Source organism: Schistocerca cancellata, chromosome 8 (genome assembly GCF_023864275.1).
Source record: "Schistocerca cancellata isolate TAMUIC-IGC-003103 chromosome 8, iqSchCanc2.1, whole genome shotgun sequence".
NCBI classification, from domain to species: Eukaryota; Metazoa; Arthropoda; class Insecta; order Orthoptera; family Acrididae; genus Schistocerca; species Schistocerca cancellata.
The window spans coordinates 4,126,927-4,144,502 of record NC_064633.1 but is presented as its reverse complement, the minus strand read 5'-3'; the positions used below and the strand labels follow the sequence as shown (position 1 = coordinate 4,144,502).

Genomic DNA, 17,576 nt, shown 5'->3' with positions numbered 1-17,576 from the left:
GCAATGTGTTCCTTTATTATTTTCCTTCACCTTTTGACAGACTTAACATGTCCATAGTAATCCAAGAACTTTCTTACCTAAGTGTTTAAAATGATATCCTTAGTCCAAAATGCCCATAACCTTTATGTATAAACCAAATTAAATAATTTTGTGCACACTCAGGTACACATAACTTCCAATATGATGTATTTGTATTCTCTCTCCAAAACAACACTTGATTGATCACTGTCCAAAGTTTGTCTTCTGTGGGTGGTAACTAATTTTTCTCATACTTTAACATTTTAAGATTTAACTCTTCTTTGTCTATTATTCCTTGCCTTACGTGTGTTAGCTAATAAAGCTAACATACATAGTTCGTCTCTCGTATAGCTGATTTTCATAAAATTCATATTAAAAATCATTACTGGTTCAGCTGATCTCTGAGAATTACTCATTCCTAATGACAATCATGATAAAGCATCTGGTACACATTTTAATGTTCCCTTGATGTATACTATTTGTATCTGTTGTAAAAACAATACCCACCTCATGAGCCTCCTATGTAATAAGTGACTTTCCATTAAGAATATCGATGCTTGGTGATCTGTATAAAGAACGATATCTGAACCCCAAATCAGTGTTTCAAATTTCTATAAGCTCTGTACCACAGCAAGTAATTCTTTCTCTGTTGCTGTATAATTCAGCTCATGTTTGTCTAGGCTGCAACTAGCAAAAGTAATGGTTTTATGTTCTCCATCTTCTGGGTCCAATTTCCCTTGAAATACTTCTGCTGCTAGGCCATATTCTGATGCAGCTGTTGTGATGCCAAATGGTACAAAAAGACTCAGATGGTTTAAAATAGGAGCATTGACTAGGGTATCCTTTACTTCCTTGAATGCCTTTTCTGCATTTTCATCCCATATCCATTTCGCCTTTTGCTTTAATATCAATAGTAGATACGGATTATTCATGACTTGTCCTTGTATATACCATCTATAAAATCCCACTAATCCTAACAAAGCTGTTTCACATTCTGTGGATGTGGACAGTCTTTAATCACTCTAATGCATTCTGCATCTGGCTTAATTCCTCTTATTCCAATGAGTTGTCCCAAGAATTTTAGTTCCTCTCGCCCAAAATGTGATTTAGCGAGCTTAATAGTTATTCCCTAGCTATAGAATTTCTCTAGTGCTCTTGCAAGTAAATCACAATGTTCCTCCCAGGTTTCTGAAACAATCAGTATATCATCTACATAAATCAAGAGCTCTTGTAACAACTCCCTCCATAATGCTTGATCTACTGCTCTTATAAACACTGATACCGTACTGATATGTGTAACCCAAATGGCAAAACCTTAAACTGGTATGTCTTTCTGTCATATAGGAATGCAGTATAAGGTCTAGATTCTCTAGCTAATTTCACCTGCCAGTACCCACCCATCAGGTTCACAGAACTAAAATAATTTGCTTTTGCAAAATGAGCACGTAGTCTGTCTACGCATATGGGACGATATCTCTCCAGTTCAATGTGACGATTCAACTTTGTTGCGTCTAGTACTAGATGCACACCTCCTGTTGCCTTTCTGACAACTAACAGTGGATTGTTGTATATGTTTGTTCGTCTTTCTATAACATTATTATTTAACATTTTATCTATTTCTTCCTGTACTTCCTGTTTTAAATTGATAGGTACAGGATAAGGTCTACAGAAAAAAGGTTCCTTGCTTTTGATCTTAAAACTACACGCATAATCTCCTATATTCACTGGTTTGTCTGGAAATACATCTGAATATCTGCATAATATTCCATATAGCTCTTCCTTTTGAGTAAGGGTTAACAGTTCCAATTCGTAAGCCTTTGCATACAAATCAGCTTTATTTGCAGTTTGTTGTAGATTACTTACATCCTTCTCCATTGAACTCATATTCACTATTAACCATAAATTATTACTCCCATTTAGTCCTTGACATCGATCTGTCTTAAACAAGATCTCTTTATTATAGTTATCTAGATTGCACTTAAAAGAAAAGCTCTGAAAGTCTTTTACCACTGCATATTTCATTAACCAATCTACATGTATTTATTTTAGGGACTATTAACATCGTTTGTTCAAACACCAGTTGATCTATTTCAGATGTAATACTTGTTTCCCATTTCACTACATTGCTCTTAGTACCTGCAATACCTATAATACGTACTCCCGTAACAGGTAACTTAGGAAATCCCTTTCTTCTTCCACTTAACAGCCATTCCTTCAAAATTATTGATACTTTGCTTCCTGATTCAATGTAAATTTCCACTCCTATATTTCCTATTTTTTACTGCTTTACTGATAGATAGTGCCTAGAGGAAAATTAGAGAGACCTTTGGAAAAAAGAGAATCACTTGCATGAATATCAGGAGCTCAGATGGAAACCCAGTTCTAAGCAAAGCAGGGAAAGCAGAAAAGTGGAAGGAGTATATAGAGGGTCTATACAAGGGCGATGTACTTGAGGACAATATTATGGAAATGGAAGAGAATGTAGATGAAGATGAAATGGGAGATATGATACTGCGTGAAGAGTTTGACAGAGCACTGAAAGACCTAAGTTGAAACAAGGCCCCGGGAGTAGACAACATTCCATTACAACTACTGACGGCCTTGGGAGAGCCAGTCCTGATAAAACTCTACCATCTGCTGAGCAAGATGTATGAAACAGGCGAAATCCACTCAGACCTCAAGAAGAATATAATAATTCCAATCTCAAAGAAAGCAGGGGTTGACAGATGTGAAAATTACTGAACTATCAGTTTAATAAGCCACGGCTGCAAAATACTAACACAAATTTTTTACAGATGAATGGAAAAACTGGTAGAAGCCAACCTCGGGAAAGATCAGTTTGGATTCTATAGAAATGTTGGAACACGTGAGGCAATACTGACCCTACGACTTATCTTAGAAAACAGGTTAAGGAAAGGCAAACCTACGTTTCTAGCATTTGTAGACTTAGAGAATGCTTTTGACAATGTTGACTGGAATACTCTCTTTCAAATTCTGAAAGTGGCAGCGGTAAAATACAGGGAGCAAAAGGCTATTTACAATTTGTACAGAAACCAGATGGCAGTTATAAGAGTCGAGGGGCATGAAAGGGAAGCAGTGGTTGGGAAGGGAGTGAGACAGAGATGTAGCCTTTCCTCAATGTTATTCAATCTGTATATTGAACAAGCAGTAAAGGAAACAAAAGAAAAATTTGGAGTAGGTATTAAAATCCATGGAGAAGAAATAAAAACTTTGAGGTTTGCTGATGACATTGTAATTCTGTCAGAGACAGCAAAGGACTTGGAAGAGCAGTTGAACAGAATGGACAGTGTCTTGAAAGAAGGATATAAGATTAACATCAACAAAAGCAAAATGAGGATAATGGAATGTAGCCGAATTAAGTTGGGTGATGCTGAGGAAATTAAATTAGGAAATGAGACACTTAAAATAGTAAAGGAGTTTTGCTATTTGGGGAGCAAAATAACTGATGATGGTTGAAGTAGAGAAGATATAAAATGTAGACTGGTAATGGCAGGGAAAGCATTTCTGAAGAAAAGAAATTTGTTAACATCGAGTATAGATTTAAGTATCAGGAAGTCGTTTCTGAAAGTATTTGCATGGAGTGTAGCCATGTATGGAAGTGAAACATGGACGATAAATAGTTTGGACAAGAAGAGAATAGAAGCTTTCAAAATGTGGTGCTACAAGGGAATGATGGAGATTGGATGGGTAGATCACATAACTAATGAGGAGGTATTGAATAGAATTGGGGAGAAGAGGAGTTTGTGGCACAACTTGACTAGAAGATGGGATCGGTTGGTAGGGCATGTTCTGAGGTATCAGTGGATCACCAATTTAGTATTGGAAGGCAGTGTGGAGGGTAAAAATCATAGAGGGAGACCAAGAGATGAATACACTAAGCAGATTCAGAAGGATGTAAGTTGCAGTAGGTACTGGGAGATGAAGAAGCTTGCACAGGATGGAGTAGAATGGAGAGCTGCATCAAACCAGTCTCAGGACTGAAGACCACAATAACAAGAAAATTTCCTATTCTTCCAATTACAATTGGTTTGTGCAGCATTTTTTCTAAATTTTCCTCTTCTGCAAGTAACCAATTGTTAATAGGTGATATTTTTCTACAAGTGATTATTTTACTTATATATGGGCCAAGTATTGTTCTGTGACATCCTGGATTCTGGCCCTTGACACAGGACTTTTCTTTTTTCCTGTCCCATTGACCAGATACAGGTTGGAACTTACGTCAACAATACGCTGATTTGCCCCTGTGTCATTATCTCATTGTATATTTATTCTTTGGTTTTGAGGTGTAAACACCTGCGAGTTCATGTTATCTACATCTACATCTGCATGGTTACTGTGTAATTCACACTTAAGTTACTGGCAGAGGGTTCATCAAACCATTTTCATACTACTTCTCTACCATTCCACTCTCGAATGGTGCATAGGAAAAAGGAACACCTAAATCTTTCCATTCGAGCTCTGATTTCTCTTATTTTATTATGATGATCGTTTCTCCCTACATAGGTGGGTGTCAAAAAAATATTTACGCATTCAGAAGAGAAAGTTGGTGATTAAAATTTCGTAAATAGATCTCGCCACAAAGAAAACTGCCTTTGTTTCAGTGGCTGCGACCCCAACTCGCATATCATATCAGTGGCACTCTCACCCCTATTTCGTGATAACATTAAACAAGCTGCCCTTCTTTGCACTTTTTTCATGTACTCCATCAATCCTACCTGGTAAGGATCCCATACCACACAGCAATATTCTAGCAGAGGATGGACAGGTGTAATGTAGGCTGTCTCTTTAGTCGGTTTGTCGCATCTTTTAAGTGTTCTGCCAACAATGTGCAGTCTTTGTTTTGCCTTCTCCACAATATTATCTATGTGGTCTTTCTGATTTAAGTTGCTCATAATTATAATTCCCAGGTATTTAGTTGAATTGACGGCCCTTAAGATTTGTTTGATTTATCACATAGCCAAAATTTATCCGATTTCTTTTAGTATCCGTGTGGATGACTTCGCACTTTTCTCTGTTTAGTGCTAATTGCCACTTTTCACACCATGCAGATATTCTCTCTAGATCATTTTGTAATTGGAATTGATCATCTGATGATTTTACTAGATGGTAAATTACAGCATCATCTGCAAACAATCTAATGGGGCTACTCAGATTATCGCCTAGATCATTTATGTAAATCAGGAACAGCAGAGGGACTATGACACTACCTTGCGGAATGCCAGATATCACTTCTGTCCTACTCGATGATTTACTGTCTATCACTATGAACTGTGACCTCTCTGAGAGGAAATCACGAATCCAGTCACACAACTGAGACAATACTCCGTATGCATGCAATTTGATTAATAGTTGCTTGTGAGGAACAGTATCAAAAGCCTTCTGGAAACCTAGGAATATCGAATCGATCTGAGATCCCTTGTCGACAGCACTCATTACTTCATGGGAATAAAGAGCTAGCTGTGTTGCACAACAACAACATTTTCTGAATGCGTGTTGGTTATGTATCAATAAGTCATTTTCTTCAAGGTGATTCATAATGTTCGAGTACAATACTTGCTCCAAAATCCTACTGCAAATTGAGGTCAGTGATGTGGGTCTGTAATTCAATGGGTTACTCCTATTTCCTTTCTTGAATATTGGTTTGACTTGTGCTACTTTCCAGTCTTTAGGAACAGACTTTTTGTCAAGTGGGCAGTTGTATATCATTGCTAAGAGAGGCTGCATACTCTGAGAGGAACCTGATTGGTATACCATCTGGACCAGAAGACTTGCCTTTCTTAAGTGATTTGAGTTGTTTTGCAACACCTAAGATATCTATTTTTATGTCACTCATATTAACAGCTGTTCTGGTTTCAAATTCTCGAATATTTAATTTGTCTTCTGTTGTGAAGGAATTATGGAAAACTTTATTTAGTAACTCTGCTTTAGTGCCACCATCATCGCTAACATTTCCATTGCTATCGCGTGGTGACAGTATTGACTGTTTTTTGCCACTGGTGTATTTTACAAAAGACCAGAATCTCTTTGGGTTTTCTACCATATTTAGATACAATATTTCAATGTGGAAACTATTAAAAGCATCTTGCATTGACATCTGCACTAAATTTCGAGCTTCCATGAAACTTAGCCAGTCTAGGGGATTTTGCGTTCTTCTGAACTTGGCACGCTTTTTTTATTGCTTCTGCAACAGTGTTCTGACATGTTTTGTGTACCATGGTGGATCAGTCCCGTCTCTTATTAACTTATGTGGTATGAATCTATCTATTGCTGTCGATACCGTATCTTTGAATTTGAGCTATATATGGTCTACATTTATATAATTAGCTTGGGAGGAATGGAGACTCTCTCTGGGAAGGCATCAAGTGAATTTTTTTCTGCTGTTTTAAATAGTTATATTTTGTGTTTATTTTTAGTGGTTTTGGTAGATATGGTTTTGAGCCTCTCTAGAATGACCTTGTGTTCACTAATCCCTGTATCCATCATGACGCTCTCTATTCGATCAGGATTATTTGTGGCTGAGAGGTCAAGTGTGTTTTCACAACCATTTACAATTCATGTGGGCTCATGAACTAATTGTTCAAAGTAATTCTCAGAGAAAGCATTTAGTACAATTTCTGAAGATGTTTTCTGTCTACCATCAGCTTTGAACATGTATTTTCACCAACAAATCAAGGGTAGATTGAAATCTCCACCAATTGTAACTGTATGAGTGGGGTACTTATTTGTAATGAGATTCAAGTTTTCTTTGAACCGTTCAGCTTTTATATCATCTGAGTTGGGGTTTGGTAGAAGATACCAAATATTATTTTGGTACGGCTGTTGAGTATAACCTCTACCCATAGTAATTCACAGGAACTATCTATTTAAACTTCACTACAAGATAAACTACTACCAATACACACAAACACACCACCACCTACTTTATTTGATCTATCCTTTCTCAATCCTGTTTGTGCCTCTGTAAAAATTTTGGCAGAATTTATCTCCAGCTTTAGCCAGCTTTCTGTTCCTATAATGATTTCAGCTTCAGTGCTTTCTATCAGTGCTTGAAGCTCTGGTACTTTTCCAACACAGCTACAACAATTTACAACTACAATACCGACTGTTGCTTGGACAATTCTCCTCATTTCTTTGCCCTGTACCCTTTGAGGCTGGAGCCCTTTATGATCTTTCCCAAGACTGTCTAACCTAAAAAACTGCATAGTCCATGCCACACAGCCCCTGCTACCCATGTAGCCACCTCCTGTTTGTAGTGGACACCTGAACTATTTAATGGAACCTGAAACCCCACCACCCTATGGCACAAGTCGAGGAATCTGCAGCTTACACGGTCGCAGAACTGTTGGAGCCTCTGATTCAGACCCTCCACTTGTTTCTGTACCAAAGGTCCACTATCGGTCCTGTCGGCGATGCTGCAGATGGTGAGCTCTGGCTTCATCTCACTAACAAGACTGCCAGTCTCCACCAACTCAGACAGCCACTGGGAACCAGAGAATCTCTTCCAGTCCATAGCGACACACATCATTAGTGCCGACATGAGCCACCACCTGCAGTTGGCTGCACCCTGTACCCTTCATGGCATCTGGAAGGACCCTTTCCACATCTTGGATGACTCCCCCCGGTATGCACAAAGAGTGCACATTGGCTTTCTTCTTGTCCTTAGCTGCCAGATCCCTAAGGGGCTCCACCACCCACCTAACATTGGAGCTCCCAATGACAAGTAATCCCACCCTCTTCACTTGTCCTGGACTTGTTATCAGTCTGAATTCTTCCCCCTCTAGGGTTATTGTGATTTAGAGCATTATCCATGCTGTGAACAGTTTCATTACAGCTTATTCGACAATAATTGGATTCCTTTGTCCACGGCAAGGAATTAGGAAAGGATTTGTTATTCCTATTTCCTGTATTTTGGTCATTCACTGAATAATTTTCATTTCTTTCATTATACAGTGTGTCTAAGCCTTCAATAAATGTTAATAACTCATTCACAGTTTTCCACCCTCTATACAATATTCCTTGTTGAGCATGGTATGGTAAACGTCTAATGAGTATTTTTACAAGTACATTTCATCTTTTGGATAATCTAAGTACTTCGATTTTGTCAAATGCCATCCTATGTACTTTTTATATATACCCCATGAATAATTGTATGGAGTAGTGTCTAATGACTTAAAGATTAATTTTTCCTGAGTACTTGAAGACCAGTACTTCCTCTTAAAGCTTTCCTCAAAATCTTTCCAAGACAGAGATTCTTCTGCATGAGCATTCTGCCGCATCTCCTATTTAAAGAACTGGCAAAGACTCATAAAAAATAGGTTGGGTGTACATCACCATCTGGTTTATACTTTGGAAATTGCTTTGCTAAATTAAACCCATTACCTATAGATAAACCCTCTATTACATCTTTAATCACTCCTGTCATAGTTTCAGACTTACTATTTTCTGAGCTCTAAATGGCTCTGAGCACTATGGGACTCAACATCTTAGGTCATAAGTCTACTATTTTCTAATTTCTTTTTATTATCATCTATTGCTTTCCATATTCTATCAAGTTCTTGATTACTGTTAATTGTACCTTCCCCAGAAGTGATTTTGTCATTATTTATTTCTGTGTCTTTTACTTCTTTTTCTATGAATAACTGTAAATGTTTTTCCAAATGTTTTATAGCATCAGGTGGCCCTGTTACAGAATTTTCCTGTATGGATGTGATATGCTTATTTGTGTCTGAAATACTAGCTCATACCCATTGGAATCAGGAATGCACATTATCTACATAGCCTGTCCACTGTCGAATTGTTAATCTGTGTACACTTTCCTGTAAATGATCTGTTAACACTTGTTTAGCTACTTGTTGCAATTCTATTGGCACTGATTCTTGTAATTCATTTACTCTGGAATTTATTTCTGTTATTTTAATGTTTTGATCATTAATTTGTGCATTGAAGTTACGTTTAAACTCTCGTATTTTATGGTTGAGTATGTCATCGACTGATTCACTAACTTGTTCCTTAATGGACTCAACTAATTCTACTTGTTCCACTCTCCATCTTTCCCTATCCTTCTCTGCTTGTTCTTTAATTATACCTTCTAGTATTGCCTTATCCTTCTATGCTTGTTCTTTAATTATACCTTCTAGTATTGATCTTAATTCCTTGTTTTGCATTGCCACCTTTCTTATGATCGGCATACACTATTTATTACCAGTCAACAATTTTAATTTTGAACCCTATACTCACAGAAATCTGTGTACTTTTTTAAATATTCACAGCTCACCCTTCTGCGGAACTGTGAACTGAATGCTGGTCATAGAACAGCTGAGCCGGCACTGAAGTTGAAGCCAACGTCTGCTCTCGTGCTGCGTGCAGCCACTGACTGGACAATACAGCACCCCATATTCACGTAACTGCTCACCACTCTGCATTGATAACTCCTGCCAGATCTACATCTGCCGTCGAAACAATTTTGTTAAGTTTTGAAATAATTCCGTGCACTCACTGCTTGTAATATGGGTGCACTTTCTGCTGCCACTGTCTTCTTCTATTTTTTTCTGTTTCAGATATCCAACAGTAAATTATAGTTTACATTTATTATGTGTTTACTAATATTTCTCAGACAGTTTGTTCGAAAGAAGCTCTGAATTATTTTTGATTTCTTGTTACGTGCATTATAAGGCACTGTTGCTGATTGCTGGGGCAACTTCTCTGTCTTATATTCTTTGGAGTTGTAATTATGACTCAAATCAATTTTCTGCACTTACTTGCAGGTGCATTCTCCATTCACATTTTCCAGGATCGCCACATGGGGTGTATTTTTCCCTCTTCTCCTGCTGATGTATATTTTGTACGGCTTGTGGTGGGTCTTATACCAGCACTAGTGCGAAGTCGCACCCCATGCCAATATAACTGGGGAATATTTTGCCGACCCTAATACACCACCAGATGAAAGGAGTATTACCTTTATCCTCTCTTCTCAGAGTAGTTGTTTCATTGTCTGGATCCTTCTATGCCACCGCCCTGTCGATCCAACTGTGGTGAAGATCCCTGGAATGCTTCTGCAAGTTCTCTCTATTGCGCTACTAAATAAACAGCCACACTTCTCACAAACAAGGGTATATTTTGCCCAACATTTTCACTATTTCTTTTAACAACACAACAAACAATTGTTATGGTAATATCACTCTCTTGAGTACATTCAAAACCGTCTGTACATGCATGCTTTAGGGTCTGAGAGAGAAACCCAGATAAACAAGTACTGCTGTTCAATTGTTCATTGTGCCCTTATTGGTGTGTCATTTACTCTATGGCTCTTGAACTAAGACACTTGCTGCACCACGACACAAATGACTCCCGGACGACCAGTGATTGTAATACCATTTTTACTGGTCCCCTTCTCGCCGGCTCCACCACTGCTCCACATGCACTGCATACAAGAAAGGAAAACACACAGTTTCCCTTTCCTACTGCATTTATCCTTATTCAACTTACTCACAAGCATCTCTTGTTGAAGGCTTTCCAATGGTGTGTTGGGATGTTTACAAATTTCCTGAAACACTACAACTTCCTGTAGATTCTCTGCCTGGGCTGCTTGAGTTCATGCCTTTGGCAATTTGAAAGGTTATGTGGTTTCTGCATGAGAGAGCACCATCCCAATTCCTCATTACAGTTTTGCAGACACCTCAACATCATCATCCTCAGATGCTGGATGGACTTAAGCCCCCTGGATTTTTACCTCTGGGGGCATCCCATAAGCATTATGTATGCTGAACCAGTTCCTATTGTGCAGATCCTTCAACAGCATGTTCACAACTCCTATGACACTATTCAGAGCGATGTTGGAACATACAAAAGAGTGTGGCAATCCATGATGTGATGTGTGAATACATGTGCTGCATCATGCGGAGGTAACTTTGAACATCTCTTGTCATGTGGTTGTGATGCCGCTCTGTACTGTGTTCTGGGATAATTTATTGTCATTGCACACACACCATCCATTTCTCAACACATGTTCATAGGACTTTAACCTCCCTGCAGTTTGTCAGTTTTATTAATATTCACCCTGTGTTCATATTTTTTTGATCAGTATGATTTACACCCATCCATCTTCAAGATTGACAATCGTAAAGACTCAATTCAATGAGCTGTGGATGAAGCACGACAAACAGGCATTACATGCATTGAGTATAAATAATGGAAATGAAAAAAAAAATTCATTTCCATTATTTATACTCAATGCATGTAATGCCTGTTGATCGTGCTTCAGAGTATAAATAATAGTGGACTGAAAATGGCTAGCTTCTAGCTGAAATATAGATCTGCCAACAAAATTTAAAAAGGATGACTAATCACTTAAAATGTATGATATACAATAATAAATTGGTTGATAGGACACATTCTGCGACATCAAGTGATCAACAGTTTAGTATTAGAGGCAAACCAAGAGCTGAATACAGTAAGCATATTCAAAAGGATGTAAGTTGCAGTTGTTATGCAGTGATGAAGAGGCTTGCGCAGGGTAGAGTAGCTTGGACAGCTTCATCAAACTAATCTTTAGACTGAAGACCACAACAACATTTTTTCTTTTCTAATGCATGTCTTAAGTCTTTATTGTAAAACATGTTCCCTCTGAATTTTTTACATTCATGCACTTGTTTCCTTATCTCTTTGCCTGTACAGTTATCAAGAAATGGATGCTTGTTCATGACAAATTGCAGTATATACTAATGTTTCTGTGGTGCCTTCTGTCCTGGTATAGTTGATCATTTTAATATTTACAACTATTTCATTAAATTTATTATTGTCATTTTACTATCACTTCCAAGTTTTGTAATACATATCAGACAGAGAAAGTAATGAAACAATGAAAAGTTCAGGTAGGAATCTCAACAATTTTATGAAAAGGATAGAGTGCTACTCACAGTAAAGATGACATGCTTAGTTGCAGAATGACACAACGAAAAGAATGTTACACATTTAGCTTTCAATCAAAGTGCTCTTCAGAAAAGAATGCACACACAAACATTCACACAAGACATCACATCTCATGCACACATGATGTCTACCTCTGGCTGCTCCATACGGAATGCATTCTGGCTTGAGTGGCCGTAGATACCAGTCATGTGTGTATGAGGTGTGCTTGCTTCTGTGAATGTGTGTGTGTGTGTTTTCTGTTCTGATGAAGACTTTTGCTGAGATCTAAATGTGTAAAAGTCTTTACATTGTGCCTGTCTGAAACTCAATGTGAGAAAGAAATGAACCTGAAAGATAAATTGCAACGTATCTTTCAATAACTTTAGAATTTTCTTTTAATAATGCCCATCCATATTCAGCTTTGGTTAGCATGAAAATGTGAAGGAAATATTGTGAACATACTACTGTAATGATTGTATGGTTTCAGCAATGTATCTCCTGTTATTTATTTGAATTAATAAATCTTGACTTAGAAACAATGTAATCAGACAATGAAATAAAAGAACATTGCAAAAAAGAAAAGTTTACCATTGCACAGTCAAGTGCAAAAGTTCCTCTTAGCAAAAATTATCGTCATAATACAATAATTTGTTAGTAGCATTACATACCTTGCAGGCTACCTGCTATGATGATAAATAATATAACTGCAAAATTGATTGCAAGAGTGATGTTCATTATGGATGAGAATATCTTCACCCAAAATGCAAGAGCAACTGCAACAGATTACGGCATCTTTAGTCATCTATTGTTTTTTGTATATGTGTGAAAGTATTTTAATCTTTTGCGCTTATTTTATGACTAGTGCATACATTGTAAAAAGTGTACATAGCTTTACTCCACTTTTTTTATATCACCTGCAGAGAAAATGTGTAGCTGACTTTTTTCTTCAAAAAATATCAATATACTCAAAGAAAATTGAGCTACCAGTAGGAGATAAACTGCAACTGTTTCATATAACTAAAGAAGCATCAGATTATTTCTTCAGAGTAATGGCTTTTCCACTAACTTACTGTTAAATTTAGCTGGAATAAGAATCATTAGTATTAAGCTGCTCAGTGATAGATTATTGTACAGATTAAGTTTCTAGAAGTTCTTTCCTTTTGTTAATGTACACCTTAATTCTTTTCTCATCCCTGAAAGTCCTTAACTTTTTGGAATCCATGGAACATGATGAATGAATGAACACTCCTTTTTCCATCATCCTCTCTCACCCACTTGCATTTTGCACTCCACTCCTGTTTCGACATTTAACTCTATTTTTTCCAATTCTCTTTATTGTCTCACACTCTACCTTCCTCAGTTTTATGCTTATGGCTAACACTAATCTACATTTTGCCTTTGCCTCTGACACTCATCTCTCTCTTTCCCTCTTACAGCCATCTATACTCAATTCCTCTATGGTTTTTTGTGGATGGAAACACCTTTGTGTGCATGTGGAGGGAGAGGGACTGTAAGGGACACACATGTAAACTCTACAACATTTATAAATACACAATGGAGTAATGTGTCTCTTGTTTATCGCTGTTTATCAATTCCTGGTAATTTCCCAGAATGACTCCAACCATTATTTCAATTTCACTGCAGCAATTTTAATATGTTTTTAATGGCAAACTTATCACTGGGTGACACCTGAATGGACATATCAAATGTGGCAGGTGAAAAAGTGTAAAGATATGGTTTTTGCAAGTGGAGTTCCAATTTTTTGCCACAAATATTAACAATGATATGGCAAAATATCATTACATTTTGTGGTCACTTGACAGTGAAGTTGCTAATCTGATTTCACATTTCATGTACAAACTATTATCAACTTCTCCACATACAGACTTAAAAACCTATTACCACAGAATTTTAAGAATGAGGAGTTAAAAAATTGATAATCAAAGTAGAACCATGAGACAAAAAGCCATCTACTTTGCTCTGAGAGATGTGTGCTCTTTCTGGAATGTGAGAAACTGATGATTTTTTGAACTATATCTCTTCAATGACTACCAACTAACAGGCAATCTGTGCTAGCATCTAGTTGAGATGTAAATCTCAAAGCAAATGGCTTCTATGTCTGATAAAATAGTAGAGATTACGACGTACAGTCAATTTGTATTTAGTATGGAAATTGTATCATCTCCATCTCAAGATAACAGACTTTCCCATCTATAAAGGTGGCTTTTGGAACTAATGATCCATTTTTAGAAATTACTAACTGAGACATGATCAAGAAGCAGATTGAAATCACTGCAGCTTGCACAGAAACGTTCTGTGTGCTGGTATTATAAATTCAAATTGAATGCAAAGAAATGCACAACTTCATGTTCATTTATTTCTCAGAAGTGTGTAAATGCTCAGAGGGAAAACTAGCATGCTATTCACTTGGTGGGGCAAGAATGAGGAGCCTAAATTATCTTGACACCTAGTCATAATGGATCACAATGCATGTTTTCGATTTTTGGTTGATTCTGGAGCAGACATTTCCATATTGCCAGCAACAGTATTAGATCACAGAATGTTCAGAAAAGGCAACTCGATGGTTTGGTGCTTTCAATTGATCCACAGCATAAATATTGAGACTTGCTAATGAGATATCCTATTATTATGGAGAAACGTAATTATGATTTTCCTCATGTTAATATGCAACAGTCACAACAGCAGGACCTCCAAGGTACGCACAAACTGATAACCAAAATAATTAGCACAAGCAAGACTTGAATTTGGGAGATGATCAGTATTGGCATATGTTGTCTTTATAAAAGCTCCTGGTCTACTCCTCTCCATCTCCTTTCAAGGAAAGATGGAACTTGAGATCCCTGTGGAGATCACGGAGGTTTAAATGCTGTCACATTGTCAGACCACTATCCAGTACTGCATTTACAAGGTTTGAACTGTCAGTTCTCCAACATAAAGATATTCTTTAAACTGACCTTATTGAAGCTTGTTGCCCCATTCCCATTGTGACACAAGATGTGCCTAAAACATCTGTTACCACACCATCTGGACTTTTTGAATTTTTTAAGATGCCATATAGTCTATGCAATGGAGCACAAACATTCCAGTGACTTATTTGTAGCATTTTGAATGATTTGACTTTCGTGGATTCCTGTTTAGATGACATTCTTGTTGCTGCAACATCAGATGGAGAACATGTAATGCATCTGCAATAGTTTCTTGAATGGCTGGGTAATATCATCTTAACATTAATTTGGGAAAATACATTTTGGAGAGAAAGAGAGGTCATTCTTGGGTTATTGTGTGTAACATCAAAGAATTTCACCACTGTAAGAAAAGTGAAAATAATGAAGGTCTTCCTTCATCCTAAAACAACAGCAGAACTATATCATTTTTCAGGACTGGTGAATGTCTGCAGATGTGTACTACCACACCTTCAACCAGACCAAGATGCTGGAGTTGGCAGTCATGTAAGCATGAGGTGTGCTTGCTTATGTTAAGATTGGTGTGTGTCTCTGTTTTACTGATGAAGGCTGTGGCTAAAAGCTTTACATAAGATCTTTTAATAGTGCCTGTCTGCAACTTAATGTGTCTTCTTTTTGGTAAATAGCAATCTACCTTTTCCTACATTGTTGACACTTCACATTTGTTGAGTGAGCAAGCAGTTTTGCAAGCTCAAGAAGAAGAAATTGCTCAGTTGAGTTACTGAGCAATTTCTTATTCATGAGCTAACAAAACTTCTTGTTCACTCAACAAACATGACATATTTGTTGCAGAATTACAGCAAACTGTGACTCCTAAGAAGCACATGCTTGAAATTATGTCAATGGAATCACATTGGATCAGCCTTTCATGACAACATTCGTTACATTAGCTAATGTTTCTTTCAATAAAATTCTATAAATTGGTAACAGAAAGCAGCACCATTTGAGGGGCAGGTCACAAGACGTCTGTACATTGTTTCTGTGTGAAAGGAGTCCAGATTTCAAGTGATACATTGCTCAGACATTGAGAAAATTGCAGCCTGACCCATACTTGGTTGCAGTCTATTTAACCCAAAGTTATGTCTCATGCTATCCTCAGCTTGGTCTTTAAAGTGTTAATAAATATAGAAAAATGTCCTTTTAGGTGCTTCAGAATTTACAATTCTTTTAAACATGTGCAAAGTTTCAAATAAGTCTAAATGGCACATCCATATTGGACCATCAAAATAGTATCTATACAAGACACTTGTTACATGCAATGTGCTGCAATTGAATTCTTGGTCCTGGAAAAAGTAATTGTGGTGAACATTTATTTAATGTTTATGTGCAGTATATGGTAATGATGTAGTTGATAGAAGTACTGTTAGCCAAGGACTAAAGAGGGTTCAAGTGTCAGGAAGAGCAGAATCTGAGCCCAAAATCACTCATCTTCAGAATACCCTGTCACGGCTAACTGCTCCCAACATGGTGAATCGCACAGATCCCGGTGAATCGCACAGATCCCATTATTCATCACGACTCAACAACTGGCTCTAACAGCTATTGGTGGACAATTGAAGAGTGTGTCAATGATTAAGACTCTTGGATATTCAAAGGCATGATCAACATGGGTTCCATGAATGCTGAAAAAAGACCACAAGATACACAGAAAAGCAATTTCATCTGAACTGCTGGAGCAGCTTGAGGGTAGTGAAGAGACTTTTCTGTAATGGATCATTGCAGCTGATGAAATCTGGGTGCAATGATCTGATCCAGAAACAAAAAGGCAGTCAGTGGACTGGCAACACCTAGGTCACCAAAAACAAAGAAATTCAGGATAGTTCCCTTTGCTGGCAAAATCATGTTGTCAGTCTGTTGGAAATATGGTGGTGTTGTTCCCATAGACATATTGACAAATGCTCAACCATTAACTGAGAGTCATATGTCAAGATTCTGAACAAGCTCAAAAAACTTTTCCAATGGTTCAGTGTGACATGAACCCAAAGGAAATATTGCTGCAACACAACTCAGCATGCACACACAAAAGCCCAAGTACTGGAGACACATCACCAAAATGGGTTGGCATCATTGTCTCATCCACACTATGGCCCAGACCTGGTACCTTTGGACATCCATCAGCTGGGGCCACTTAAATATGGCCTGAAAATGATGAGAGCATAATTCTTGCAATGCAAACATGATGGCAGGCACACAATGAGAGTTTTTATCAGCAGGGAGCATATGCTCAGGCTGGCATGCGGCAAAAGAACAAGATGGAGACTACGTAGAAAAATAATACTTTCTTTCTTTCTTTCTTTTGCTGATGCCTTGTCCCACAGTTTTGCAGGGTCAGCATGGTTAGAAATGGATTTGGCACCCTGTACCCCCTAGGACAGAATGAGTGTACCCCAGCTGTTTGCATTTAGTGTTATCCATGGAATTGTGTGAACGTGTTCAAATGTTTGCGGGTTGCGTAACTGAGGCGGAACGTGGGGAACAGCCTAAAAACCACATCCAGGCTGGCTAGCATACTGGCCCTCATTGTAATCCACCAGGCAGATCTGATGCAGGGCCGGCACTCCTACCCAAGTCCAGGAAGCAACGCATTAGCACTCTCGGCTACCCTGGCAGGTAAGTATAAAAATAGTACATGTTTAAGAAATGTTG

General features: G+C 37.7%; 1 protein-coding gene across 1 annotated transcript in view; it reads right to left on the bottom strand.

The window, feature by feature from the left end:
- LOC126094954 (high affinity cationic amino acid transporter 1-like) overlaps positions 1-17,576 on the bottom strand; it is a 121,383-nt gene that overhangs the window by 64,525 nt on the left and 39,282 nt on the right. Inside the window, exon 4 of the mRNA XM_049909608.1 lies at positions 12,615-12,719. Within this exon, the coding sequence (XP_049765565.1) occupies positions 12,615-12,719 (105 nt within the window). The remainder of the gene's footprint in view (positions 1-12,614; positions 12,720-17,576) is intronic.